The sequence below is a fragment of the Mus pahari genome, chromosome 3 (genome assembly GCF_900095145.1).
Source record: "Mus pahari chromosome 3, PAHARI_EIJ_v1.1, whole genome shotgun sequence".
Lineage (NCBI taxonomy): Eukaryota > Metazoa > Chordata > Mammalia > Rodentia > Muridae > Mus > Mus pahari.
Window position 1 is genome coordinate 101,831,458 of NC_034592.1, and position 27,491 is coordinate 101,858,948.

A 27,491-nucleotide genomic window follows, 5' to 3' on the forward strand; every position below is an offset into this window, starting at 1 on the left:
GCTGTCCTGGAACTCACTCTGTAGACCAGGCTGGCCTCGAACTCAGAAATCTGCCTGCCTCTGCCTCCCAAGTGCTGGGATTAAAGGCATGCGCCACCAGGCCCAGCCCAAAATTTTGATTTTTAAAAGACACTCAGCAATTTTATGGTATTTGGATACCCTGATTTGGCATTGAAGTTGATAATTAGCTAAACTTTCTTGCATTTTTATGTACTGTCAGGTTGATTTATCAGTTTAGGGGAAAATTCAGGTTATAGTGTCTTATTTTCCCATCTTTGAAAGTGTATTGTCTATCTCACACCTTACTTTTTGGAGTGAAATACTAGCTAATGTCATTTGCCTAATATCCTACTCAGATTCAAGGAGCAGAAACAGAATTCAGCTCCCTAGTGAAACTGAGCCATCCAAATATCGTCCACTACTTTGCGATGAACTCCAAAGAGGAGGAGGACTCCATTGTGATCGACATCATGGCAGAGCACGTCAGTGGCATCTCTCTGGCTACACACCTGAGCCACACGGGCCCGGTCCCCACCCACCAGCTGCGCAAATACACAGCCCAGCTCCTGGCAGGCCTGGATTACCTCCACAGCAACTCCGTGGTGCACAAGGTTCTGAGCGCGTCTAGTGTCTTGGTAGATGCCGAGGGCACTGTCAAGATAACAGATTACAGCATCTCTAAGCGTCTGGCAGACATTTGCAAGGAGGATGTATTTGAGCAAACTCGAGTTCGTTTCAGTGACAGTGCCCTGCCTTATAAAACAGGGAAGAAAGGGGATGTGTGGCGTCTTGGCCTTCTGCTGTTGTCTCTTAGCCAAGGACAGGAGTGTGGGGAGTATCCGGTGACCATCCCCAGTGACCTGCCAGCCGACTTCCAAGACTTCCTGAAGAAGTGAGTGGCAGGGCTTGTTCCGTCCTGCTTTCCTCCTGTACAGCTGAGGAGCGGGGAGACTGAGATGTGAGGAGGGGAGCCAGGGCCAATTCCTGCCCAGGCTCATATGTTCTCCTTCCGTATTACAGCCTCCCACCTTCTCCTAAACCCACTCGAGTTTAATAATTGATTCTCAAACTACTTTGGGGAGGCTGCCTGGAATACTCTAGAATTTTTTTTCCCATTCCCGTCTATCCCAGAAGCATTGGCAGTGGCAAGAAGTGCCCTGAGCATGGTAGACTTCCTCTGTTACTTTGCTGCTGAGTCCCAGGAGACCAAGGAGAAGGCCTCAGGAAAGCAGTTGAGAAGTGTGGTTCTGCCCTCTCTTCCTGACTCTTCCTCCAATGGCTGTCTCACTCAGCCAGGTCAGAGGGTCAATCCACCAGCTGTTTCTAGACAGAGGGTGTTCTGCTTGTGAATCACAAATGCATGATCATTATGAAGCCAGCTTTTAAAAAGTGTGTGTGTGTGTGTGTGTGTGTGTGTGTGTGTGTGTGTCCATGTCTGTGAGAGCAAGAACCCATTGACGTTTATGGAGGGGAGGGGACAGCTTTCTGGAATCTTCTCTCCTTCCACAGTGAACTGTGGTTGGAGACTCACTCAGGTTGTTGGGTCATCAGGCCTGTGGGGCAGCTTCCTTCCCTTCCTTCTAGCTGGCCGGTAACTTACTGTGTAGACCAGGTTGATTTGGCACTTTGACTTTTTAGCAGTGTTGCTCAGTGCTACCATTGTGTTTCAGAATCCTCAGCATATGATTGCTGTCTTTGGAAAGCTTAAGTCTGGTCCTCAGCAGGCTTAGTTCAACAGGGCAACTAAGCTGTTAATGGAAGTGACAATCCAAACCTGGTTTATATGGCCTGAGTGTATTTCAGATCATTTTATGCCTCTATAATTAACAAAATGTAGTTGGTTTTTCTTTTCTCTTTCAACTTGAGTCCAGTCTACTGTGGGATATGTAAACCATGAAATGGCGTTTATTCAGTTAAATTCACTTTTAAGTATATTTTCTTCCAAAAGTAACATGAATTTGCCAATGTGTGTTTAAAAAGAAAAGCAGACTCATAGATAAGCTGGGCAGATGAACTAGAAAGGCATTAGCACTGTGCACACTGAGATTCTCTTCTCCCTCTGAGGTGTGTTTGCCTGGACGACAAGGAAAGATGGAGCCCTCAGCAGCTGCTGAAACACAGCTTTATAAACCCTCAACCCAAACTGCCTTTGGTGGAGCAGAGTCCTGAAGGTGAGTTATTGCCTGCCTGCCTTTCCTTTTTTTTTTTTTTTTTTTTTTTTTTGATAGGGTCCCACTGTGTAACCCAGGCTAGACCTCTTGGTCCTCCAGACTCTGCTTCCTGAGTGCTAAGATTGCAGGCATGCCCTACTACACTTGACTACTTCTGTTGTTGTTGTTGTTATGAAAACACAAAGCCTTACACTGAGAACGTCTGCCTGATTTTTTTCTTTACCTATGCCAGGCCTCACTTAATCCACTTATGTGTAGGCCTTGTGTGTATAGGACTGCTTTGTGACCCTAGTCCTTCCAGCCTCTATAGATGGAGTGGGTGGGGCATCCCCTTCCTGCTGTTACCCACATTGCCATGTTATATTAGACGACCTTGGCGTGGACCAGGAAACCTGAGTTGGGGTTCCAGATGCCTAGTTCAGTCACTTTCCCTCCATCCCTGTTACCCTCGCCTGTAAAGTGGGCCAACTGCGTATTCCTGCCTGTTCTAAAGATGACCAGGTAGGAAAAGATGTCAAAGGATATGAAGTGCTTTCCAGACCACTTGTTGAGGCCCCCTCCTCTCTTACTTAAGTTGTTGGCTCCTGTGAGCTGTCTACTTTTTTTTATTATTAATTCTCAATTTAAGTGTGTATGTGTGTGTCTGTGTGGGTATGCACACATGTGGATACAATGTCCAGAGAGTCCAGAAGAGGCCATTAGGTTCCCTAGAGCTGGAGTTACAGGTAGTTATAAGCTGCTCAGTGTGTGTGCTGGGAACCACACTGCCGTCATCTGCGAAGGCAGTATGAGCCCTCCACCATCAAGCCATCTCCCAGGCCCAGTCCTCTGGGAAAGCACTCCTCATGCCTCTGCTCTACCTTAGACTCTGGGGGACAAGATTACATTGAGACCGTCGTTCCCAGCAACCAGCTGCCCAGCGCTGCGTTCTTCAGTGAGACACAGAAACAGTTCTCCCGGTACTTCATCGAGTTTGAAGAACTACAACTCCTAGGGAAAGGAGCTTTTGGAGCTGTCATCAAGGTACAACAGGGTTGTCCCCAATCTCTTTTAGGCTTTCTCTTTCATTCCCACGGCCTCACAGACTTGGTTTCCATTTTGGGAGTGGAAAGGGACGTGAATAAGACTCTTGGAAGCTGGGAGCACCTTCACCTCCCAGAGCTAAAGGCTTTCTTTAAGGCTACCCTGGACTCATTAAGAATACATTGTTCCTGTGTCCTTGGTTGGCTCAGAACAATGACATGAAGAAAAAAACCCATTATTTATAAGCATCGTGAGTGGTCAGGATCTCTGCGTGAAGAACGTTTCCCTGGGCTTGGATCAGGAGGGGAGTTTACCTCTCCACCTACCCCAGTGTTATCAGGGAGAAAGGGATTCCAAAGTTAGAACAGAAATAGCATCCAAGCTGGGAGACTGTCTTGATGGCTCATTTTCTAGCCTAGGAAGATGGAAGATTACAAGCATGTCTTAGGGTCTGCCGCTGTTAGGCCTCTGCTCACTCGGTCTGGGTAAGTGTTATTACGTAATGTAGGAAGAGGCTTCTGCTGTTCTTATATAATTTAAATGTTTTCTAACCCTCTGGAGATGCAGGTTAAAAAGTATGAAGAACAGCTGAGGTGCATGCCATGGTTTACATATGAATGTGACCCCTATCCATGAGGCATGTTTGTGTTTGGGATTCTGAGTGTATAGGGAAGCAGGCGGCACTCTTGTTTGTTGGATGATTTTGTGTGTTTTGTTGGGTTTTGATTTTTTTGTTTGTTTGATTTGAGACAAGGTTTCATGGTGTCTGTGCTGCCTGGAAAACACAGTGTAGCAGAGATGGCCCTGAACCCTGGTCCTTCTCCTGACAGCTGAGTGCTGGGACTTGAGGCCAGTTTTCCCATGCCTGTTTGATACTGTGCTGGGGATCAAACGCAGAGTTTGTGTGTACTTGACAAGCACTCTGCTAGGCGAGCTATAGCCCTATATCCCTGGCAGGTGTTTGAGATGTATATAGCCCAGGCTGTCCTCAAACTCAGTGTGGATGGGGATGACCCTAAGCCTCCTGCCTGCCTCCGTCTCCCTGTGTTAGGGTTATATATCCATCCTAGAAGTGTCCCTCTTACTGCACAGGCCTCTCAACCAAAGCAACAGTTAATCAACCTTCCCACAGTAAAAGAGGGCCAGCCTTGAACAAGGCAGCTATCCTACAAGAAAACTCACCATTCTAGGAGGAGTTATATAATTCAGTGTCATTTTTATTCACTTTATGTCTTTTTTTTGATTTTGGAATTTATCTTTTTTCTTTTCTCTTCTTTTCTTTTCTTTTCTTTTCTTTTCTTTTCTTTTCTTTTCTTTTTGGACAGGCCCCTTGTAACCTTCCTTATTTACACAATCTAAAAGGTGATTAGCGAGCTGCCGTACCAAGGGCATCTTCATCTTCCAGGCCTTACTTTCTCCACTTGAGATCCCCTGGCTTTCACTCCCTTTGCAGACTGCCAGCTGAGCGAGCAGCCTACTTCACCACCAGGCTGCTTTAGCAGTTGCCCTTCACCACTTGAGCACTTCCTCATTTGGAATTGCTAGGCGTTTTTAGTGCATTAACTCTTATGTGAAGGAAAACCTGGGACAGTTAATTCAGTCAAACCAGTGGAGCCTTCAGGGAAGGGTGGGTGGTGTATGAGCACACTGGCCATGGAGATGTGTCTCTGTTGCTTCATTGTGCTCCTGTTTTTATTGCTTGATTTTATATCACCAGTTTTTTGAATCTTAGTTTGGTGACAAAACTCAATGGGCAGCATGCGCGTTGATGGGGATTGCTGCTGTTGGTCGGGGCACACCTCCCTGGAGGTAGGGGAGTCTTCTTTCTCCATATGCTCTCATGTGTTCCTTAGTGTCCCCATTCAGACTAGCAATGAAAATGGATAAATTCCATGTAGGTAAGAAAACTGAGTCTCAAGGAAGTCGAGTATCTCCCCCAAATCTACTTGGCCTTAGAAATTCTTCGTAAAATAAATTTTCATTAAAAAAATTATTTTAGGTTTGTTAAAATTTCTGTAGTTTCATCCATCTTTAGTGACTTTGATTATTAAGAAAATAAAATCAGCAGATGAAAACTTACACTGGCTTTAGAAAATTAATTTTGCTTTAAAACTATTGTATTTTGATATATATTTAGTCTATATAACAACAAAAAATAGGAAGTAATTGTCATGAAATTAATAAAACTTATGGCTCCATCTGTTAACCTAATTTTAAAGAAAATGTTACACTTATTAATAAATAAATGATTAAGACAAGCATGGTGGTCCATGCCTGCAATCCCAGCGCTCAAAAGATGGAGGCAGAAGATTGCAGAGTCTAAGGTTAGCTTTATTTCCATAGCCTGGGCTGTATGAGACCCTGCCTAAAAACGAAAGAAAAATGTGTATTCCGGTAATCCCAGGTCTGAAGTAGAAATATATCAAGTTCCAGACCTGGCTACGTAGTGAGATATTTCCCCAAAAAGAGAGTGGAGAAAAAGGAGGTGTGAGGGGAAAAGGAAAGAAACAAGGAGGCAGAGAGACAAGACTCATGCCCTCTCCCCAGTGTCTCCCAGTGGAATCCGCACATTGCAATTTCTTAAACATTTTCCCTAGTTTGGGGGCAACCAAAGCTTTCCTCGGCTTGAATTCAAACTTTGTGGATCTTAGCTATTATCATTATGGGTTCTCAGACTACAAGTACTGCTGGGGCGGAAATGGGCCATTTAGTGTAAATGCCAGGGTGCAAGGTTCTGAGCTACGAATCTGACCAGGTCCTGTCCCCTACTGCCCCGCAGGTGCAAAACAAGCTTGATGGCTGCTGCTATGCTGTGAAGCGCATTCCTATTAACCCTGCAAGCAGGCACTTCCGCAGGATCAAGGGCGAGGTAACACTGCTATCGCGCCTGCACCATGAGAACATTGTACGCTACTACAATGCCTGGATTGAGCGACATGAGCGCCCAGCGGTGCCAGGAACACCGCCCCCAGACTGCACACCCCAGGCCCAGGACAGCCCAGCCACCTGTGGGAAAGCATCAGGCGACACTGAGGAACTGGGCAGCGTGGAGGCTGCAGCACCGCCACCCATCCTCAGCAGCTCGGTGGAGTGGAGCACATCTGCAGAGCGTTCTACTAGCACCCGCTTCCCAGTCACTGGCCAGGACTCCAGCAGCGATGAGGAGGATGAGGATGAGCACGATGGCGTCTTCTCGCAGTCCTTTCTGTAAGTAGAGGACTTCTAGTCCCTAACCCAATAGCCCACACCACGGGTTCTCAGAATCCCAGTGTGTTGACCCTGTTAAGAAAGAAGCAAACTGATGGGAACTTCTCCTTCAGGGAGTAGCCGGATGCAACCCAGAGGAATTTTAAAGATTCCCCCATATCCAAGGCAGGAAGAAAGAAAGGCAGGAAGAAAGAAGCAGGCGTGATTTCAAATACTTTATCTTGATACATTTAAGAGAACCTGTCACACACAGGGCACTGCTTTAAATCACAGCTTCCAACTCTGTGGACCACTTAAGAATCTTGATAACTAACTGGCCATGAGACTGAAAATTATGACCCACAGGCAATTGTCTTAGCAATTTACTTCATTGTACTCAGTTGGATACAATTTATTACAACTCTTAGCAATTAATTACTTTGTGAAATAAGGGAGCTCCTTCTTAAAGAGTTCTCTGTTGGAGGCTGGAGAGAGGGCTCAGTGGTTGAGAGTTTTCCTCTTTCAGAGGAATTGAATTTGATACCCAGCACTTCCGTGACTGCTAGCCATCTGTAACTTAAGTCATACGCCCCCTTCTGGCCTCTACAGGCACAGCATACATATAGTGCACAGACAATGCTGGCCAAATACCCATTCATATAAAATAAAGATTTAAATAAATAAATAATAAATAAATAAATAGAAGATCTGTATTTAGGTAACAGAAAAGAAAAAGCAACAGCCCAGTCTGTGTTGCTGTTGTAGAGTAGTGGTGTGTCTTGGTTACTGTGCTGTTGATGTAAAGAGACACCATGATCTCAAAGCCTACCCTCAAAGATACAACTCTTCCAACAAGCCACACCTCCTATTGTACCAACTGGAGACCAAGCATTCAGTATGTGCGTGAGCCTAGAGGCTGCTCCCTTTCACACCACCACATGTAGAACGCTCTAGCTTCTTTGCTTTTCTGGTGAACTAAAAAGAGTGTCAGCTTTTTGCTTTGTTTGTTTGTTTGTTTGTTTAATATGTCTTTATTTCTCTTTTTAAAGACCTGCTTCAGATTCTGACAGTGACATCATCTTTGACAATGAAGATGAAAACAGTAAAAGTCAGAATCAGGTAAATATATAAGTAGAAGTTACCTAGTTTCACTCAGAGAGTGATATGTAAGGAAATGACATCATCTAATGTTATAAACACCAAGTAGAATGTCAGAGCCTTAATCTGGTAGGTGGATAACAGTTTTAAAATACAGCCAGTCATTTAAAATAAATCCTATTTATGTTTTGGGCTTTTATTCACACCATAAATTCATACTGACATATGGAAGTAAATTGGCATACTGTACTTTTTCGAATAGTGGAAAGTTTCCCAGAGGAGCTAGAGAGTCGACTTAGCAGTTAAGAGCTCTTACGGCTCTTGCAGGCCTGAGCTTGGCTCCCATCTCCCCCCACATGATAACTCACAACATCTGTAAATGGAGTCCCAGGGGATCCAGAGTCCTCTGCCTCCACAGGCATCTGTGAGATAAACCATCTTCTAGAACAGTGTTTTAACCAGGTAGTGTTAGCCTGCAATGTTTGGTGAGTAAATTTAAAGGATCGCAGCCAGCCTTATTTTATTTCTCATGTTGTAGACAAGAGGAGAGAATGCCAGAATGCATCTTACTTTTAGTATAAGTAAATTTTGTTGCTAGAACTTGTCCTTTCCAGGGGCTGGAAAGATGGCTGGAGGGGAGGGGATGGAGGGAGTAAGAGCATGGACTGCCCTTGAAAAGGAGCTGATCCCAGTTCCCAGGTCAGTCAGGCAGGTCACAGCTCCTGTAACTCCAGTGCCAGATGCTTACTAGGTGTGTACTAGGTGTGATATAAAGCACACTTCTCCATATGGCTCACGGCTTCAAAAGCTTGACAAATATTCTGGACCTCAGATCCCACGTAGCCCTGCTTCCTTCTCTGGTCAGTATACAGAGCCACAGGCTGGTGCCTCAAGCTCAGAGCGGAAACAGTGAGCTGGCCATGGTGGCTAGATGTGGTCTGTAATAACTGTATTACTTGGAATAACAGGATAATCACTGGCGTGAATGAGTTCACTCACAGGGTATAAACATATAGACACTGTTAGTACACATTTCAACTGAATTGAAGATTTGAATGAATTAACCAGTATGGTTTTAATAAGTATTGTTAATTAAAAGCCACTTAAACCCCTTTACTTTCATTTTTTAATAGAAAGTTAGCTACAATAATAGCATAAATAATCTAAACTGCTAAAGCAAAAGTTATATTTGCTTTAGTGTTCGTTGTGCATTTAATTATCAAGGGCATCAAATTTATGCTTCCAGTTTGGTTCAATTAAAGACTACATCCCATGAGCATTGTAATTGATGGGTAGAAACCTCAAGGGCTTAATAATCTCCACAGACGCACCACAAAGAGTGTAAGTAATTTAATACTTGAATCCAGTTATCTCCAAAGCAGAACTTTTTAATTTTCTTTGAAAAGGGAAAATATTGAAAACTGTTCTTCCTCACAGAAACTGTAGTCAGGGGACCGGAGAGCAGCTAAGGACATTAGGTGTGCCTCAGAGCACCGATTCCAAGCACCGTCTGCTGGCTCACAGCTGCCTGGGTCTCAGGAAACCCTGCGTCCTCCTGTAGCCTCCACAGGCACATGCCCTCACACGTACACACCCACACACGGGCATGCACATAGAGGCAAAACTAGACAAAATAAAACCAGAAGAGAGGCTTTAAAACATATTGTAATGCATCTGTATGTGCTTCTGCTTGAGATTATGCACACCATATGCCCCGTGGAGGCTCTAGCTGCCCTGGGGAGGCGCTGGATCCTGAAATGCAGAGTTAGGTGGTTGTGAGCTACCTGATGCTAGTACTGGGGAGGGAACCTAGGTCCTCTGCAAAAGCAGTAAGCACTCTTAAAACCACCGAGCCCTTAACTATTTCCTGGGCTCTCCAGCCCTAGAAAAGACTTTCTTAAGGGTATTAGAGAGAAAATTACCTATGGGAGACAGGCGAGTTGGCCTTGTGAGGCAGTGGGCTGCTTATCCGTGCTACTCATGAGTGGAGGCTAGGATGTGTTCAGAGGTGTGGCCCAGAGGGCACTGAACCTTCTGACAGTGTGAAGACATCTGTTAACACAGGCTTGCCCTGTAATCGTTCCATCCTTATCAGTAGATCCTCAAAGGTAAGGCCTGAGCAGGAGTCTGTGTATTGCACATCTTACCTATCTCCTATGTCTCCCAGGGTTGTGTATAAGCTCTGCAGAATTTCTGCTCACACCAGACTTTCCCTTTAAGTACTCCAAGCACCTAAAGGATGGTGGTTGTACTCTGCTCTGCTGATGTCCCCTAAAGTGATGGAGGCCATGCACAGGAGATTGGGGCCTTAGACACAAGTTCTTGAAGGTGATGATGCTCTTGTTTAATTTCAGCCATCAGTTGAGTTCTGTGTTCCTCTTGGTTTAGGATGAAGACTGCAATCAAAAGGACAGTAGCCACGAGATTGAGCCTTCAGTGACAACTGAGGCTGTGCACTACCTTTATATCCAGGTGAGGCGCTGGTGGACAGCTCCGGGGTGAGGTACCTCTCACTGCTTGTTGGCAGTTATGTTTTATGATGGACTGCAAGGTTATGGACAAAAGAGGGCTGATTGGCATTGCTAAAGAGTCATTGGCCAGGGAAGCTGTAACATGGAAGCCTTTCCCCCAGCCTTGAACCTGTCCTGTCTCACAGTGTATTCAGGAGGCACCATGGGGCAGCCCTGGACCTAGGCTGTGCAAGTACACATCCTAGATCTACCTGCCGTCATTGCGTGAGCTCAGATGAAGTGCCTCAGTTTCCCACAGATTCATTAACTACTGATACTTCTCACAACCGTGTCTGAGTCCTGGGAATGCAGGAGTGGGCATGCCTTAACCCTCTGCATGTGCCCTTTATCTCCATAGCCCTGTGAAGTGGGTGGGGCTCTTGGGAGCTGGGCCCTGAGTGAGGCCTGGAAGGTGACTCAGAATGTGCTGGGGGTTCTGAGGATGAGGATGAAGGCTGATGCGTAAAACGGAGCAACACTTCTGCCTGAGGAATTTCCCTCTCTGGCCCTGGCTGGGACCCAAACCTAGTTTCACACATTGACCTAAGACTTAAGTGATGCTACATTGGTTTCTCTCTTAATACACCAAGAAAGGGTGAGACAGAGCCCCTACTTGAATGTGTCAATCCTTGTAATGTTTTTCACTAGATTCAAAGAATATTTGTTATTGGTGTACAAATAAAGCCAAGGACATCATTAGACTAATTAGCTATTCTTGGAAATTTGAGATTGGAAACAATCTTGTAACATAATAACATCTTATTGCAATCTCGGTTTTCATGTTTGTGACAAGGATGTTAAACAAGAAAAGGATTTTAAAAACAAGCAGCCGGCAGAGCATGCAAGTGGTCCTGGCTCAGTCCCACTGCAGGGGGAAAGGTTATATTTCCTGCTAATATTATGTATATTTGCCCTAATGTATTCTTTGGTATTATTGGTTATTAATATTATTATTAAACACATATTTGCTTCTATACGTTTTAGGGGGTGTTTGGGGTGTTGGGGATGGTGCCTCATGCATGCTTGTAATGTGCTCTATCATTGAGCCAATTCATATGCAAGATTTTTTTTATGCTGTCATTTGTTTCATTTTTTTTTTTAGCATAAAAGAAAGGTAGTTCTTTCCAAGACTGTTTAAACTCCCTGTTTTGGCGTGAGTGATTGCACTGACTGCAGCTCCTTACTGTGAGCCTTCAGTGTGGTCAGCTCTGCCTGGTTTGTTCTTCTCTGTAGATGGAGTACTGCGAGAAGAGCACACTGCGGGACACCATTGACCAAGGGCTGTTCCGAGACACCAGCCGCCTCTGGAGACTTTTCCGAGAGATTCTAGATGGATTAGCTTATATCCATGAGAAAGTAAACTTTATAACATCTCATGTCTATATACCTCTCTTTACAGAAATTGTGCATTTATGTTGCATGAATGTTTGTGCATGCGTTGTGGGAATTAGGGATACATTCCCCTTGTACTTGAGGATGTAGGTGGGTTGGATGAGAACAGCCCCCTAGACTCATATTTGAATCCTTGGTCTCCAGTTGGTGGAACTGTTTGGGAAGGATTGGGATGTAGGACCTTGTTAGAGGAGGTGTGTCACTGGAGGAATTCTTTGAGGTTTCAGGATGTAAGCTCTCGGCTACTGTTACAGCACCATTCCTGCCTGCCTGCTGCCGTACTTTGTACTCCCGGCCTTAAGTCCAGTTAACTCTTTCTTTTCTGTAAGTTGCCTTTATCAAAAGAAAAGTAATGAAAACAGGTGTCTTCTTTTGTTGCTCTTTATTTTTGTTTTTTGAGACAAGGTCTCTTGCTGCACAGGAGCTTGCCACTTCAACTGGCTGCCCAGCTGGCCCTCAGGGTCTGTTTGTCTGCCAGTCTCTGTACCCAGCTTTTATGTGGATGTTGAGTATCTGAATTCAGGTCCTCAAGCCTTCAAGCAAATATTCTACCTACTGAACCATATTCCTGGCTTAAATAAATTATACAAACTTGGAATAAACTTATATTAAAAATCAAACAGGAAACGGAGAATAAGCGTATAAAACAAAACAAGGGAGGAAACTATGAATATGATGAAATAGTCTTTTTTTTTTTTTGGATTTTTTTGAGACAGGGTTTCTCTGTGTAGCCTTGGCTGTCCTGGAACTTACTTTGTAGACCAGGTTGCCTTGAACTCAGAAATCCGCCTGCCTCTGCCTCCCAAGTGCTGGGATTAAAGGCGTGCGCCTCCTCCGCCCGGCTAAAATAGTCTTTTTATAGTGATCTGCTTGTTTGTGTATATGTGTATGGTCCAGTGGATGCCACTGTGCCCATGTGGAGGTCAGGGGACAATTTTCTTTCCTTTTACCATGTGAATTACATGAATTAAACTCAGGTTATCAGGCTTTGTGACAAGGACCTTTGCCTGCTGAGCCACCTTGCTGGTCGTGGTGTCTGTCTTATCACCACATAGCCTAAGAGCTCCAAAATATTCGCTCACTGACCCTTTACAAGACATCTGTCCACACTCTGTAAGGAAGGCATTTAGACATGTACAAAGTGTTAAGGGTGACTGTAGTGGTGAATTAGTTAACTGCTTTGGCTCATGGCACACCAGTGGCACACGCCCTGCACCTGCCCAAGAGCTCTCAGATTCCTGAATGAAAGACACACACACACACACACACACACACACACACACACACACACCAACTAATTTTGTTAAGCCTTGACTAGCTCAATGGTGGGCACTTCTAAACCTCCCTACAGCCAGCACATTCTCCCCTGCAGCATTCCTGACTTAACACCTCTTAAATCTATATTTTATCTTGTTTCCTGGCCCCTTCTGAGTGCCCCCATTATCTTTGCTGCCCAAGATGCCTCTGGGCAGCCCTTCTGAGGCCACTTCCTTCTTGTGCCTACATTTCCACCACTGCTCCCTCCTGTTCCTGCCCGGCCTGGGACATCCTACTTCCTTCTGGCCAAGAGCCTTCCTGTCTCCTCCCCGTGTTTCTTCTCCTGGGAACATAGAAGTTCGTTCTCTCTCTCTCTCTCTCTCTCTCTCTCTCTCTCTCTCTCTCTCTCTCTCTGCCCAGCCATTGGCTGTTGGCTCTTTATTGATCAATCAAAAACCAATTGGGGACAGGGACCTTCAGCAGATTCCCGGTTTGGGTGCATTAGAACTAATCCCCAGCAGATGATCCTTTTATGACATTCCGTGGAGGGTGAGAATGTAGTTTGTACATACAGATCTGGTTCCCAGTGACCTACTGCTGTGCCTCCTGGGAACCTGAAGGAACTAGGAGCTGCCTTGCAGAGAGTAGTGGGGCTCAGTACATTAGCTTAGCTGTGTGTAGAAATGGCATTTTAAAGCTAAAAGTTGGGAGTTCGAGGTGAAGGCTCTCAGGCCTGGCTCGGGGGTGAGACACTGCTCATGTCTTAATCATGGAATTATCTAGTGTTGGGGCTTTGTCCCCTCTGCCTCAATTTTTTTGGAACTTCAAAATGTTTATACTGTGCCTTGTTAATATTGAGAAGCCATGGAATCTACGTGGCATAATTTGGCAAGGAGAAAATAAAAGGGAATTCTAGTGGGCATCATTGGGCCTCTCTCTGTGCATCACCTACATACACAGAAGCACAAACATGCAGCAAGCTGGTGCTTGAGAGGGACGCTTGTTCTCAGAGCCAGAGGAGTATATGCCATATGGTATATGCCTTTATACCATACAAAAGACCAGAGAAGAGTTTTTATCTTCTGCGTGGAACAGTAAGCATGCTGAGCTCTTCTGAGGAGGAGAAAGCAGGATTCCCGTGATGTTATTATCATTGAGCTCCTCCTGAGAGCTGGTGGCATATACCTGAATTGTTAGAATAGTGTGCAAGGCTCATGGAAGAGGCAAAACTGGTAGATGTCAGTGCGGCTGGAATGAGTGGACAAGTCCAGGAGTATGGCAGGAGTGTGGCAGGCAGTAGTGCAAAGGAAGGCTACAGTGGAAGGAGAGTAGGGCCTGAGCAGGGCACGGGGAAGGCTGCAGGAGCCTGGGGAGCTGGGAATAGGGCCTGGGTGTTGCCCCTGCTCAGGACCACCAGGGGAGAGGTCAGAGGTCAAAGGACATTCCAGAGACCAGGAAGTCCACGGGAGAAGACTCATCCAGTTGTCATCACAACCCTCGACCTTTAAAGTGGGGAAACTGAGTGCTGAGCTCTGTGGGAAGGAAGCAGCTGCTGGACTCTTCATTGTCTTCCAACAGGGAATGATTCACCGTGATTTGAAGCCTGTCAATATTTTTTTGGATTCTGATGACCATGTGAAAATAGGTGATTTTGGCTTGGCAACAGACCATCTGGCCTTCACTGTGAGTATTTTTTTCAAGTTAGGCTGTGCCTGTAAATGACTTGGGTACCTGAATAACCCTGGGGACACAGAGATGGGAGAGTGAACTCCTGTGCCCTGCCATGTCTTCCTCGACTGTGAGGCAAGTCTGAAGGGACAAGCTACAAGTGTGTCTTAGGTTTTGAATCTTAAGGACGTGAAGTTATTGGTTCATGAACAATGTTTAGGTAAAAGGCATATGATGCTTTATGAAATAATTTGGCAGTTGGGTCTCCTTACTAGGCATTTGACAAGCTCTGCATCTGAGGAACTTTCCACTGGCTTACAAAAGTAAGTCTCAGTCCTGGACATACACTGGCTCTGACATTACTGATTAATTTAGCATACAGAGCTAATTAATGTGAGCGGTGAGAAACAGTGAGATGAGAGTAAGGAGAGGAGGAGACGCGTGGCCATGTGGAACAAGAAACGTTGTAAACCCAGTGCTGTGGCACTGGCGAAGGGTTTAATCAGTCAAACCCAGGTGTTCAAGACCAACCTGGGCCACATAATGAGACCCCCATCACCCAAAGGAAAATAAAGACTATCTACAACAGTGGCACTCCAGATGGGTCCTATAAGGTCAGTGGGAGTCTAGCAGGCCAAAGTCCAGGGCAGAGCATAGTAAAGCCAGGACAAGAATCACCAGCATGAGCTAACAGCCAAGGGTAAGCTGACTTGGCTATTTGAACATCCCATGTTCTGACTGACTGAAACTGTGACGTGTAGAAAAACTGATGTGTAAAGAGGAAGTCTTTGGAAGTTGGGCAGATCTGAATGCCAGAGCTCTACTTAATTATCATAAGCTAGCTTTTAGGTCCCATGATCTGTAGTAAGTGCAGCTCATTCCAAGACTGGTCAGAAAAAGAAAATGGAATTTAGATGGTGACGAGAAGGATCATCAGGGCTAATTTCGCAGATGAAGTTAGGAGCAGAGAGTGAAGGAGCAGAGAAGAGCTAGAAATGACAGTTGGGTGCCTGTCACCCCAGGACTCAGAAGGCAGAGGCAGGAGGACCACCACAAGTGCAAGACCAGCTTAGGTTGCATAGCAAGTTCTAGGCCAGCCAGGGCTACAGAGTGAGACCCTGACACCCAGCACAGCAAAGAGATGGGAAGTGAGCAATAATGACTGGGTCCCAAGCAGAACAGATAGTGTATGGAGAAGTGGTGAAACCAGGCACGGATGACATGGTGAGATGTTGTCCCCAACAAAAGAGCCCAGCGAGGTGTCGGGAGGAGAGGAGAGGAGCTCTAGTGTCAGCAGGCTAAACCCAGCCTTATCCCTGCCCTATGCCCTGTCAAAATCATGCCTCAGCTATAAAATGTGTGCATTCTGGGAGTTGCAGCAAAGGAGAGCAAAAGGCAAGTGACAGCACCCGGAGCATGTCCTCCTGCAAGACCACATCTCCTAGGCCTCCCTCAAATAGTCACCAACTAGAGACCAAGTATTCAAATGCCCAAGACTTATGAAGGATATCTCATTCAAACACCAGACTTGGCTTAGGGTGTGACCATTAGAGCTATGTGGAAGAGGGCAAAACTGTCCAGTGTGTGCTGCAGCAAGGGACAATGGGGCCAAGTTAGTGACCAACCTTTAGGGGAAAAAAAAAAATAGCCAAACTGATGAGGAAGACGCGGTAGCACTAGGAAAGGTAGAGCAATGTTTGTCACTGTTTTTATTCCTCTTGTGCTTCCTGATAAACAGCTTCTATTTCTGGAGTTTGTGGGATGAACATAAATTGGTTTCTTTAAGAGTCTGAGTATTTCGGTCCTGAAGAGAGCCGTCCAGTAAATTCATTTTCCTCTTGCTTTCTCTAGGTTTCCTTTGACCCTGCATGAATGGATTAACTAAATATAAAAAAAAAATAAGTAAATGTGTTAAGTCAAAAAACCATGGTAATAATTATTCTGAGGTCCCTGTTAGCTTTTTGCTCTTCACTTAGAAACAGGTGAGCCATGGCCATGAACTGCTGGAAGGCTTTAATCCATCCTCACTTGTATTTTAGGCTGAAGGTAAACAGGACGACCAGGCAGGTGATCGTGTGATTAAGTCAGACCCTTCAGGTAAGCCTTTATTTCATCCATGTGTTTAAAAGGAGACCATAAACTTCTCCACCTGAAATCTGCCTTTTATTTATAAAGACTTTATTCTGAAACAAATTGATGTTATTCTTTAAATAGTTTTTATGGAAGTTAAAGGTTTTTTTTTCCTTTCACTATGTTAATTATTCTTAAGAAACATAAGCTCTGGGGCTGGTGAGATGGCTCAGTGGGTAAGAGCACCCGACTGCTCTTCCGAAGGTCCAGAGTTCAAATCCCAGCTACCACATGGTGGCCCATAACCATCCGTAAAACAAGATCTGACACCCTCTTCTGGAGTGTCTGAAGACAGCTACAGCGTACTTACATATAATAAATAAATAAATAAATAAATAAATAAATAAATAAATAAATAAATCTTTAAAAAAAAACAAAAAGAAAGAAACATAAGCTCTATCATTAGAACAATGGTGATGATGGTCTCAGCCTTCCTGGGACTTTATCCAGTCCTAGCCTTCCTGTGTAAGCAGAGGCCTATGTGTGAGGCCGTGTGGACAGTCTAGAGCATACAAAGTAATCCGTGCGGTGTTCACTTTCCTCCTGGGAGTGGGGGGACGGCAGATAACAGATCCAGCCCAGCAGGTAAAGTTGCTTGCCACCGAGCCTGATGACCTGAGTTCAGCCTCGTGAGCCCACAGGGTGGAAGGAGACAGTGAGCTCCCACAAGTTGTCCTCTGACTCTCACATATATGCCACAGTGTCCACACGTCCACACAAATAAATATAACTAGGGGTTGGGGGGAGCCCTTTGGTTTTAAGTTTACTCTATCTGGAGCTAGGGGTGTAGCTCACTGCCTCTCACCGGCATGCACAAGGCCCTAGGTTCAGTACTGAGCACTGGGAAACAGCAGCACTAGGAATAACTTAGTCCCTGGCTGAAATGCTTCCCTCCTTTCCTCCATAGGCCATTTGACTGGCATGGTTGGCACTGCTCTGTATGTAAGCCCTGAGGTCCAAGGAAGCACCAAGTCTGCATACAACCAGGTACTCTGTGTGTGTGTGTGTGTGTGTGTGTGTGTGTGTGTGTGTGTGTGTGTGTGTTCGGGGTGGGGTGGGGTCTCATAGTAAGTTACAAGTTCGACCATCAAGACTGTATGTAACATGTAGTGTTTAGTGACCAGCTGAACTAGGAACAGTCATTCTAGGCAGTGCATGTAGCAGTGCCCCAGGGCAATGACTGAAGCTGGCATCGTTGCTGCAGAAGTTGGCAGTTCCTCTATCCATTAGGACTCTGTGAGCTAACCTCCATGCTGTTCCCCTCCCCTGTCAGGTACATAGGGAACAAGGCAGCCACCAGAGTAACAGCTGTGTCCACGAGGTCAGGAATAGCGGAAGCCATGCTGAGCAGGAAGCAGTAAGAGAACAGCCCTAAGTTAAGATGAGGCCTGTGAAGAACGGAACTGAGTAGTAAGGCAGTAGTGGGGCCTGGCAGGCAGGCAGAACTGATGTCTTCCACTGTCGGCGGCCAACTCCAAGGGCCTTGCACATTCTAGGCGGGTGCTCCACCATCCAGCTACATCCTAAAACTCATACAAGAGGCCATTTAGAATAAAGGATAGACAAAAATAAGTGAGGGCTAGGGATGTGGCTCAGTTGGTAGAGCACTTGCCTGGAATGTGACAAGCTTGGTCCTGTCAGTAGCACTGACAAGCATGGATAGAGCCTGTCAAAGAGGGGAAAGGCTGAAGCAGTGGAATAGCAAAAATCAAGAAAGGGTCTTGGTAAGGTGAATACATTCTGTACAATAAGTTTAAACATTGCAAGAGACTAGATCTCAAATGTTCTTACCAGAGAGAGGGAGAGGGAGTGGGAGGGATGGTAACTATGTAAGTAGATAGACATGTTAGCTTGACTGTGATAGTCATTTCTGAGTGAAATTTTTGGATGATTTGCTTTTAAAATTATAGGTTGAAAAACTTGTTTCAGAACAGATCTTCATATTTCTCAACTAAACCCCCAAGCTCCTGGAAATGCCATTTTGATATCAGAACTCCCTAAAGGCAATTTCTGTTTTGCCCACAGAAAGTGGATCTCTTCAGCCTGGGAATTATCTTCTTTGAGATGTCCTATCACCCGATGGTGACTGCCTCAGAAAGAATTTTCGTTCTCAACCAACTTCGAGATGTGGGTGTCAGATATATTTGATGAATAAATTTCCAGTATCCTCAGTGTCGTATGGAGATCAGAACTCAAAGCAGGACTTTTTCCTGGTATTTATAAAATAGAAGAGGCTATCAATTGTTGATTTAAAAAAAAAAAAATGGTCTTAGCCAGTAGCCCAGGCTAGCCTGAAATATGAGATCCCCTCTCTTATCCTTCTGAGTGCTGGGATTGCAATGCACAACACCAAGCCTGGCTGCCTCCTCTAATTTCAGTGACTCATTGTCCAATTCGTGGTAAGCTAATCAGTTCTGTCATTTTCAGTAAAATGTCATCGGGATAAGGAGTGTCACCTCATTTAAGTTGCCAACATAGCAGTTTTGGTAACTAAATTTGTCAGCCTATGTTGTCCTGTGTTCTAGTAAGAGAAAGCACACCCCTGTCAACGTGCCCAGTGATGAGGAACAGTTGGTTTGTTTGAGGCGAGCCAGCCTAGGCTGCATGACGTTCCAGACCCTGTCTTCTTACCCACTCCAAACGGAAAGGTTTCTATTGGATGGATCTGGTTTTGTAATGCCTAAAGCAAATCTGAATGACCAGAAGTTAAAATGGATCTGAAGTCTGGAGCCAGGTCTCTGTGGTAGAGAATCTGCTAACCCTGGCACACACACGTGGCTCTCAGCAGTCACTTGAGCTGTTTTCCCCAGCGAAATTCCCACTCATGTTCTTGAGATAAACCCTTGCTTCAGTTGCTGTTTGTGCTCATAGGGGTGAGTGTTACAGAGTGCCAGGGCAAGGGTGCCCATGGCAACGGGGCATGGGAACGTAGGAAGTAAAGGCTAGGCAATTTGGACTCATGAGCCAGAGGTCTGGAGAGCCTTTCTCATCCTTAGGGAGCAAAGGCAAGCATAAGTATTTGCTATGTTAACGTTAAATCACATAGAGCAAGGCAGGCATGGAGTGCATGCCTCAGTCCCAGCATGTAAGAGAGGAGGAGCATGAGCTCAAGGCCAGCCTGGACTACATATTAGCAAGACCCTGTCCACACAGCACTAATAGACCACAGCAGACAAGTGAGTTAGTGCACACACTGAGGATGCTCCTGTAACAGCAAGCAGACAAGTGAGTCAGCAGTGCACACACTGAGGATGCTCCTATGAGTCAGCAGTGCACACACTGAGGATGCTCCTATGAGTCAGCAGTGCACACACTGAGGATGCTCCTGAGTCAGCAGTGCACACACTGAGGATGCNCCTATGAGTCAGCAGTGCACACACTGAGGATGCTCCTGAGTCAGCAGTGCACACACTGAGGATGCTCCTATGAGTCAGCAGTGCACACACTGAGGTTGTTCCTGAGTCAGCAGTACACACACTGAGGTTGTTCCTGAGTCAGCAGTACACACACTGAGGTTGTTCCTGAGTCAGCAGTACACACACTGAGGGTTCCTATGAGTCAGCAGTGCACACACTAAGAATGAGGATGTTCCTGAGTCAGCAGTGCACACCCTGAGGATGTTCCTGAGTCAGCAGTGCACACACTGAGGATGGTCTGTGGACACTTTGGGGAACAGTTGAAGTACTTTGGACAGCAGTGTGGGTAGCAGTTGATAAGGCATAGATGAACCAAGGGTGATTCTGCATTCACCTTAGCTAGGATGGGCTTAAGAGAGGAAGTCCCTTTCTGTAATCCGAAATTTCTTTTCCATTTCAGGAATATGTAAACTATCAGTTAATCTTGTAGCTGAAGTCCTGCTCATCAGAAAAGCAGGGACTTGGAGGAATGAGTGGGTTTGGATTTGGTGCTAACTGAATTTGTCCATTGCTTTTGGTTTGTTTGTCACTAAGTCAGGCCTCGTGCAGCCTCAGCTGGCCTCTGACTTGGCTATGTCTGAAGCCGCCGTGACCCGCCCACCTCCACCTCCCACCTCCTCTTAGGTTGATGATTTCGTGGACTCTTGCCTTTCTTCACCATGTGTTTCACTAAACTGCTTTGTGTTTCTGTGCAACCCTTACACTTAATTTATTCCTTATGCTGACTTTTATTGACAATTACAGCCATGGCAAAAGTCTCTTATTTAAATTATCTTTTATTTAAACTTTAAGGAGGTGATTTGCATAACTGAGGCCGTCATTTGGGTAACGTCCACATTAATAGACTGTGTACTGAAGAGTGAGCACGAGGCGTGGAGAAGGTGTCATGTTAGCAAATTTTAATTTGCTCTTTGGTTATCTTACTGTGTTGAATAAAAGCTTTGCCTCTGGCAGCCTGCCAAGCGCTTGCTGATTTGAATATAATACTCTTTTAGCCCGCATCGCCCAAGTTTCCAGACGACTTCGATGATGGAGAACACACAAAGCAGGTAATTTGCTGAGGCTATAATTGCTGGTCTGCAGCCTTGGGTTTTAATTACTGTTTCTCTTGGTTTTCAGTTAGAAATCTTCTGCCACTCGTTCTCTTGTGTTCAAGGAACACTGTGGGGAAAATATCAAAAGGTGGAGGCACTCTTGAGATGTTACTAGGCTTGAAATGCGCTGTAAAAAGGCCGAGGTCTGACAGCAGATTAACCCACTCCAGAGCTCGTTGTGTGCTCTGTTGTGCCTTCAAGTGTTACTTGGACCACTGGCTTAGCTGGGAAGAAATGCTTTTACAGCAAATTGCTTTAGATAAAGCTTAGGATATACAGGCAAAAAATTATAATCTCTGTTTCGTGGTTGAAGTAATTCAGGTTGTACAGAAAGGACTACACTCTCCAGGTGGTCTGCTGTTATAAGGTCTTGGAATTATTTGGTTTTATAGCACTGGGGAGTCAAACCTAGGTCCTCCACATGCTAGGCAAGTATTCCACCACTGAGCAGTGGCTGTTGCAGTATTTCAAAGCAAGATAATTTCTCACATACACCATAACTATCAGAGTCGGGGGGGGGGAGATTGTTCATCTTAAGCCAACACTGGCACCCAAATAATGAGAGATCCTAAGTGAGCTGTGTACCATCTCTGGTATTCCTTACTTCTTTCTGATAGTTGTTTGCTGTGGTGAAACCTTCACTCGTTAATACACATGTCGTAGGGAAATTTCTTCCTTATACTGACTGTTATTGACAGTGAAAGTCAGGACAAAAGTTGAGAACAGGAACATAAACAGAGCATGTCAACATTTGCAACTTCTTACTGGCTTTGTGTCTGCATGGCCATTCCACTGCACATCTGTAAGACTTAGGGACTGTTAGTATCTTTTTATTTCTGTTTGAGTAAGCTTCTATAATCCTACGGTATTTAGTGTGACACTGTTTAAGGCTAACAGGGCTCGTTTGGCCCCTCTGTTTAATTAGTGACGAAGTATTGGAAGACAGGCTGTTACCTTCTAGTTCTCTTGTTAGCTGCTAGTTTCCATTTGAATTAGTCATTCACTGTATTTTTGAGTGTCATAACTATAAATGCTCACTTCATAGGTAGGGTATCTCTACATACCCCTCGTTGTCCCAGAACTCACTATGTAGACCAGGCTGACCTTGAACTCAGAGACCCAGCTGCCTCTGCTTTCACCACACCCACCAGAAGGATATTTTAAAGATACATTAGAGATGTCTTATAAAAGCCATCTAAAAATTGAAAATTTCTGTTGTCAAATAGTCCGCCAATTTTTTTTTTTTTTTATAAATTCTTGTCCTAAACTACAGGATTAAGAATCATGAAGGAACAGGTGTGATGGCACATGTCTTTAATCCCAGCATTCAGGAGACAGAGGCAGATGGGTCTCTGAGTTTAAAGCATGGTCTGTATATAGCAAGTTCCAGGCCAGGTGGGCTATATACTTACATACTGCGTAGACTGTTTAAAAAGAAAAAGGTTTAGGGAACCTTCTAAAGGCTTATGCTGCTTCAGAGGGCTCTCCACTCTGGAGGCATAACAAACAGTGTAAAGCAAGAGGATTCCAGGGAGTAGACTCAGTAAAGAACACAAATGGAGGGAGAGCGAGGACCACTGTGCTATGCAGTGGAGGTGCTGCTGTGTGCTTATGTAAGTACTAACATTAGGCATGGGCTCTCTGGTAATTTCTAGATATCTCTTTTTTATACAGTCATTTCTAGTTATAAGACTAAGCTCAGCTTCTGTGTGCTTTGCTAAGTTAAGGATATTTTTGATTGTTGGTGACAAGAGATATAAAAGGGGCCTCTCCTTTTCAAGAAATACTCCAGTTACATTCATGCACAAGTCTGTGGTCATGGGGCACTGATGGCATAATCAGAGATCTCAGAAGTGCCACCTAAGCATAAAAAAGTACCCTGAGTGACCGCCTATCAGGAGAGTCTGAGTTTCACCTGCTGTCTCCTTACCAGCTATGTGCCTGTCACGTTGCAGAAATCCGTCATCTCCTGGCTGTTGAACCATGATCCATCTAAACGGCCCACAGCCATGGAACTGCTCAAGAGTGAGCTGCTCCCCCCACCGCAGATGGAGGAGTCAGAGCTGCATGAAGTGCTGCACCACACGCTGGCCAACATAGACGGGAAGGCCTACCGCACCATGATGAGCCAAATCTTCTGCCAGCACATCTCCCCCGCCATAGACTACACCTATGACAGTGACATCCTGAAGGTGGCTGAGTCAGACATAGCACGCACTTCTCTTTACTCTTTGATAGTTTTTATGTATATCTATGATACATTCTGATCAAACTCATACCTCTGCCCTTTCTTATCTTTCTCCCTCTCCTAATACCCTTTCTCCTACTAAATGCTTATCTAACCTTCATGTCTTACATTTTTATAGGTTTTTTTTTAATAACATTTATGTAAGGGGGTGGGACATGCACATGTCATGGTACACATATTGCGGTCAAAGGACAACTTGTAGGAATTAGTTCTTTCCTCCCACCATGTGTGTCTCAGGGACTGAACCCAAACTGCCAGGCTAGGTAGCGAGTGCCTTTGCCTGCTAAGCCATCCCATGTTCGTATCTCTTTGTTTTATTTGGGTTTTACTTTGTGATATTCCGGGTTTAACCAGCTATTCCAGCACTGTACGTTCTTGGCTTAAATTCCCAAAGGCCCCAAAAGCACATGCAAAAAGCATGACTGCCTAGTTCAGGGAAGAGCCATGCTAGTAATCACATTGATTTTCACCCTTCCCACTCCATGCCCTCCCAAGAGACTGAGAGACAGAGCCCATCTCAGATGTCCAAGCTGGGACACCCAAGCGGTCAGCTCTATATGAGGAAACAGAGTGACTCCCAGCACCAGCCAAGGCCCAGGAAGCCCAGATGCAGGGTGCCCTGGCTCCTCATCAGCTCTGCTGCCTCAGCTGGGAAGCATCTCAAGGCTCTGAAAGCTTCCAGATGGTTTCTGAAGAGTAGTCAAGATGCCAATCTTGGGAACCTTTATTATTTCATTTCTAAAAGTAAAAACAAAAACAAACAAAAACACAGAAGCACCTGAAATAATTTAGAGAAGTGTTTTTTTTTCTTTTCTTTTATTGGATATTTTATTTATTTACATTTCAAATGTTATCCCCTTTCCCATCTCCTCTCCCCCTGCTTCCCCCACCATCCCACCTACTCCTGCCTCCCTGCCCTGGCATTCCCTTACACTGGGGCATTGAGCCTTCACAGGACCAAGGGCCTCCCCCCTCCCATTGATGCCTGACAACATAAGGGCTGGAGCAATGGGTCGCTCCATGTGTATTCCGGGTTGATGGTTAAAGAGTTGAGTGAGTAGGTACCAAGGCTGGCCAACGGTGCCCTCTACTTCTATATAGTTAAGCTGTGGTATAATCTTAGAAGATGGAATTTAGAGGAAACTATAGATTTTAAGTGTATGTGATCATGCACACCTGTGGCCTTGCAAAGACTGAAGAGGATTGTGACTGGGCTAGCCTGGGCAACACAGTGAGACCCTGTCTCAGAAATAAGAGCAGAGTTTGACTGTCTAATAATAATCAGATCTGTTTGTACGACTACAGGTAACTTTACTTTGTCTTATTGCTTATTTTTTATTTCTAAAATTACTGTAATAGAATGAAATGAAAAGGAAATACCTTAAGCAAAATATACATGTCTCTCCTCTAAATATGCTCAAAGAGACAGTTGCTCCAGACCTCTGCTGAGACCCTGAGACTGAGCAGTGCAGCAAGCACAACTGCAGACGAACGTTCTAGAGGGAAGTTAGGCTTTGCTCGTGACATTTCATCGGTCTCGTTTTTTAGGGCAACTTCCTGATTCGTACAGCCAAGATCCAGCAGCTTGTATGTGAAAGCATCGTCCGCGTCTTTAAGAGGCATGGTATGTCCTTCTCTGAAAACCACTCCTCGGGCAGTTTTCTAAAAATCATTAGAAAGTAAAGTGCCTGCACACAAGCATAGCAGCCTGAGTTCAGTCCACAGCACCCCTAAAAATCCAGACAGACATGCCGGCACACATCTGTAAGCCCAGACAGACATGCCGGCACACATCTGTAAGCCCAGANCCAGACAGACATGCCGGCACACATCTGTAAGCCCAGACAGACATGCCGGCACACATCTGTAAGCCCAGATAGACATGCCGGCACACATCTGTAAGCCCAGAACTGGGACAGGTGCACAGAGACAGGAAGATCCCCAAGCTCAGTGGCAGACAGCCAACTTAGGAAGCTCAGGCTCAGTGAAAGCAACTGAGACACCTGACATCAACCCGTACCATAAGTGCATGCACCACATGAGCAAGCCCACGCACATGTGCACATACTAATACAAACATATACACATACAAAAGAAAGAAAGGAAAGCCAGGTATGGCTGTACAAGCCTGTAATTGCAGCACTCAGGAGGCTAAGGCAAGGGGTTTGAAGCCATCTGAGACAGTATAGTGAGACCAATCTCAATGAAAGAAAAAAATTACTATTGGTGGATTTTGGTATGACTATATATTAAAATCCTTTTATAAGCAGTTGGCCCAGCTTGTTGAGGAGAAACTGATTATCCCAACCTTGCTACTAAAATACAGTTGGCTCATGGAGTCCAAAATCTTGACTAAATCGACAGACTTAGCCCAGCTCAACTCTCCATGTATCCGTCTGGAACATTATTAGCCAATATTGGGAGCCAGTGTTGGCTCTCAGTGTCCCAGGGACAGCTCACTCACCTTGTGCTTGTGTGCGTTTTGTGTTAAGAACCCTGAGGCTCAGCAGCTCTCTCTGTATTTTGGTATAGGCGCTGTCCAGCTGTGCACCCCACTGCTGCTTCCCCGAAACAGGCAAATATATGAGCACAACGAAGCGGCTTTGTTCATGGATCACAGCGGCATGCTGGTGATGCTTCCGTTCGACCTGCGGGTAAATTAGGATGCTGCTCTGTTAAAGAATCGCCCCTCCCAGACACCACCACTTCAGGCTTATACTGGGGAGCCACATGTAGGAAATAACTAATGAGAGGAAAAGCAGTGTTAGAGTTCAGCAAGTGTCTGATCCTGTATTGCAGATGCTAAGATCCACAGAGCTCCCTTACAGCAAGTTAACCTCAACTCAGACAGATGAATGCAATTTACTCTCCAGGTAGCTCTTCAATAAAATCCCAAATGTCACCATCTAGAGAAAGTAATGCTTGCAACAGCTAATGGGGTGTGCTGAGTTTTGTCCATGTTCTCTTTCCTGTGATCCCCAAAGCTTTCTTAGCCAGCAACAACTTTAGTCTTTCACAGCCTTAACTGCTAGCAAGCCCATCCATTTTCCTCTAGACCTGAGGAAAACGTGCGGTGAGTATGAGAGTCAGGGTTTTGTCCCTAGTGTACAGAAGCACTTGCAATGAAACTCGGGGAGAGCGTGTACTTAGCATGTGCAATGCCCGGGTGCAGTCCTCAGCACCAGAGCATCTTTAAAAGTACAAATGGAGGCATAAAGAAAGCGTATGGCCAGGCGGTATGTAGACGGGAAATGAATAACGCTGTTAAACTTCCAAAGAGGGTTGAGGATACGGCAAGGTATATGTGCTGTGCATACATGCTTAACTTTACTTGGAAGGTACAAAAATGTTTATATTATTCAGAGATGACCAGGACTCAAGTTGAGACTATTAATGGCTAACTTTTTAGAAAAGTAATGAAATGAATAAAAAATTTACAAATTTATTTTTTTAAAAAATGTCTATGTGTGCATCTATGTAACTGTGTGCTACATGTGTGCACATGCCTACTGAGGCAGAGGAGGGCAATAGATCCCGGAGCTGGAGTTGTCAGCATTGTGGATCATTCCTCCTGAGTGCTAAAAACAGAACTCAGGCCCTCGGAAAAGCAAGAAGCCTCTTAACCACTAAGCCTTGAAATTTTTCAAAATTTGCTTCTCATTCTATGTCTATGAAATGGCTTCTCAGTCTATGAAATGGCAATTCCACCTTTAGGGTGTTTTGTTTTTTTTTTTAAGTAATACAGTATATGAATCTTAAAAGGATGTTTATATAATTGTATCAAAAAATGAAATCCATCATGTTTGTCTATAGGAGAATGATTAACTATATATCATCAATATTATGGAATATTAAGAAGCTATTAAAAATATAGCTGGGCATGGTGGCCTATACCTGTAATCCCAACAGTTGGAAGTTCAAGCAGGAGAATCACAAGTTTGAGGCTATCCAGATTGTGTACTGAGATCCATTTTAGACAAATAGGAGAGCTGGAGAGGTGACTCGGTCGTTAAGAGCACTTAATGCTCTTGCAGAGAGCCTTGGTTCAGTTGCTAGAATCCACACAGAGTGGTTCACAACCGCCTAGAACTCCAGTTCTAGAGTATCTGACACCCTTTTCTGACTTCTGTGGCCTTATACTCAGGGACACACACATACATGTAAAGTAAATTTATTAAAAGACTACAGCTAAGCCAGGCATGGTGGCGCACGCCTTTAATCCCAGCACTCGGGAAGCAGAGGCAGGCGAATTTCTGAGTTCGAGGCCAGCCTGGTCTACAAAGTGAGTTCCAGGACAG

The 27,491-nt window shown here is 45.0% G+C and overlaps 1 protein-coding gene across 2 annotated transcripts in view; it reads left to right on the top strand.

Moving 5' to 3' along the window:
• The window catches only part of Eif2ak4 (eukaryotic translation initiation factor 2 alpha kinase 4), an 84,319-nt gene that overhangs the window by 33,283 nt on the left and 23,545 nt on the right, over window positions 1-27,491 (top strand). For both annotated transcript variants that reach the window (XM_021192594.1, XM_029535864.1), the window contains 15 exons: window positions 357-892; window positions 2,065-2,171; window positions 3,037-3,194; window positions 5,974-6,401; window positions 7,430-7,499; window positions 9,867-9,950; window positions 11,222-11,344; window positions 14,216-14,320; window positions 16,345-16,402; window positions 17,343-17,422; window positions 18,461-18,562; window positions 20,847-20,900; window positions 22,901-23,137; window positions 24,742-24,817; window positions 25,726-25,847. In XM_021192594.1, the coding sequence (XP_021048253.1) occupies window positions 357-892; window positions 2,065-2,171; window positions 3,037-3,194; window positions 5,974-6,401; window positions 7,430-7,499; window positions 9,867-9,950; window positions 11,222-11,344; window positions 14,216-14,320; window positions 16,345-16,402; window positions 17,343-17,422; window positions 18,461-18,562; window positions 20,847-20,900; window positions 22,901-23,137; window positions 24,742-24,817; window positions 25,726-25,847 (2,340 nt within the window). The remainder of the gene's footprint in view (window positions 1-356; window positions 893-2,064; window positions 2,172-3,036; window positions 3,195-5,973; window positions 6,402-7,429; window positions 7,500-9,866; window positions 9,951-11,221; window positions 11,345-14,215; window positions 14,321-16,344; window positions 16,403-17,342; window positions 17,423-18,460; window positions 18,563-20,846; window positions 20,901-22,900; window positions 23,138-24,741; window positions 24,818-25,725; window positions 25,848-27,491) is intronic.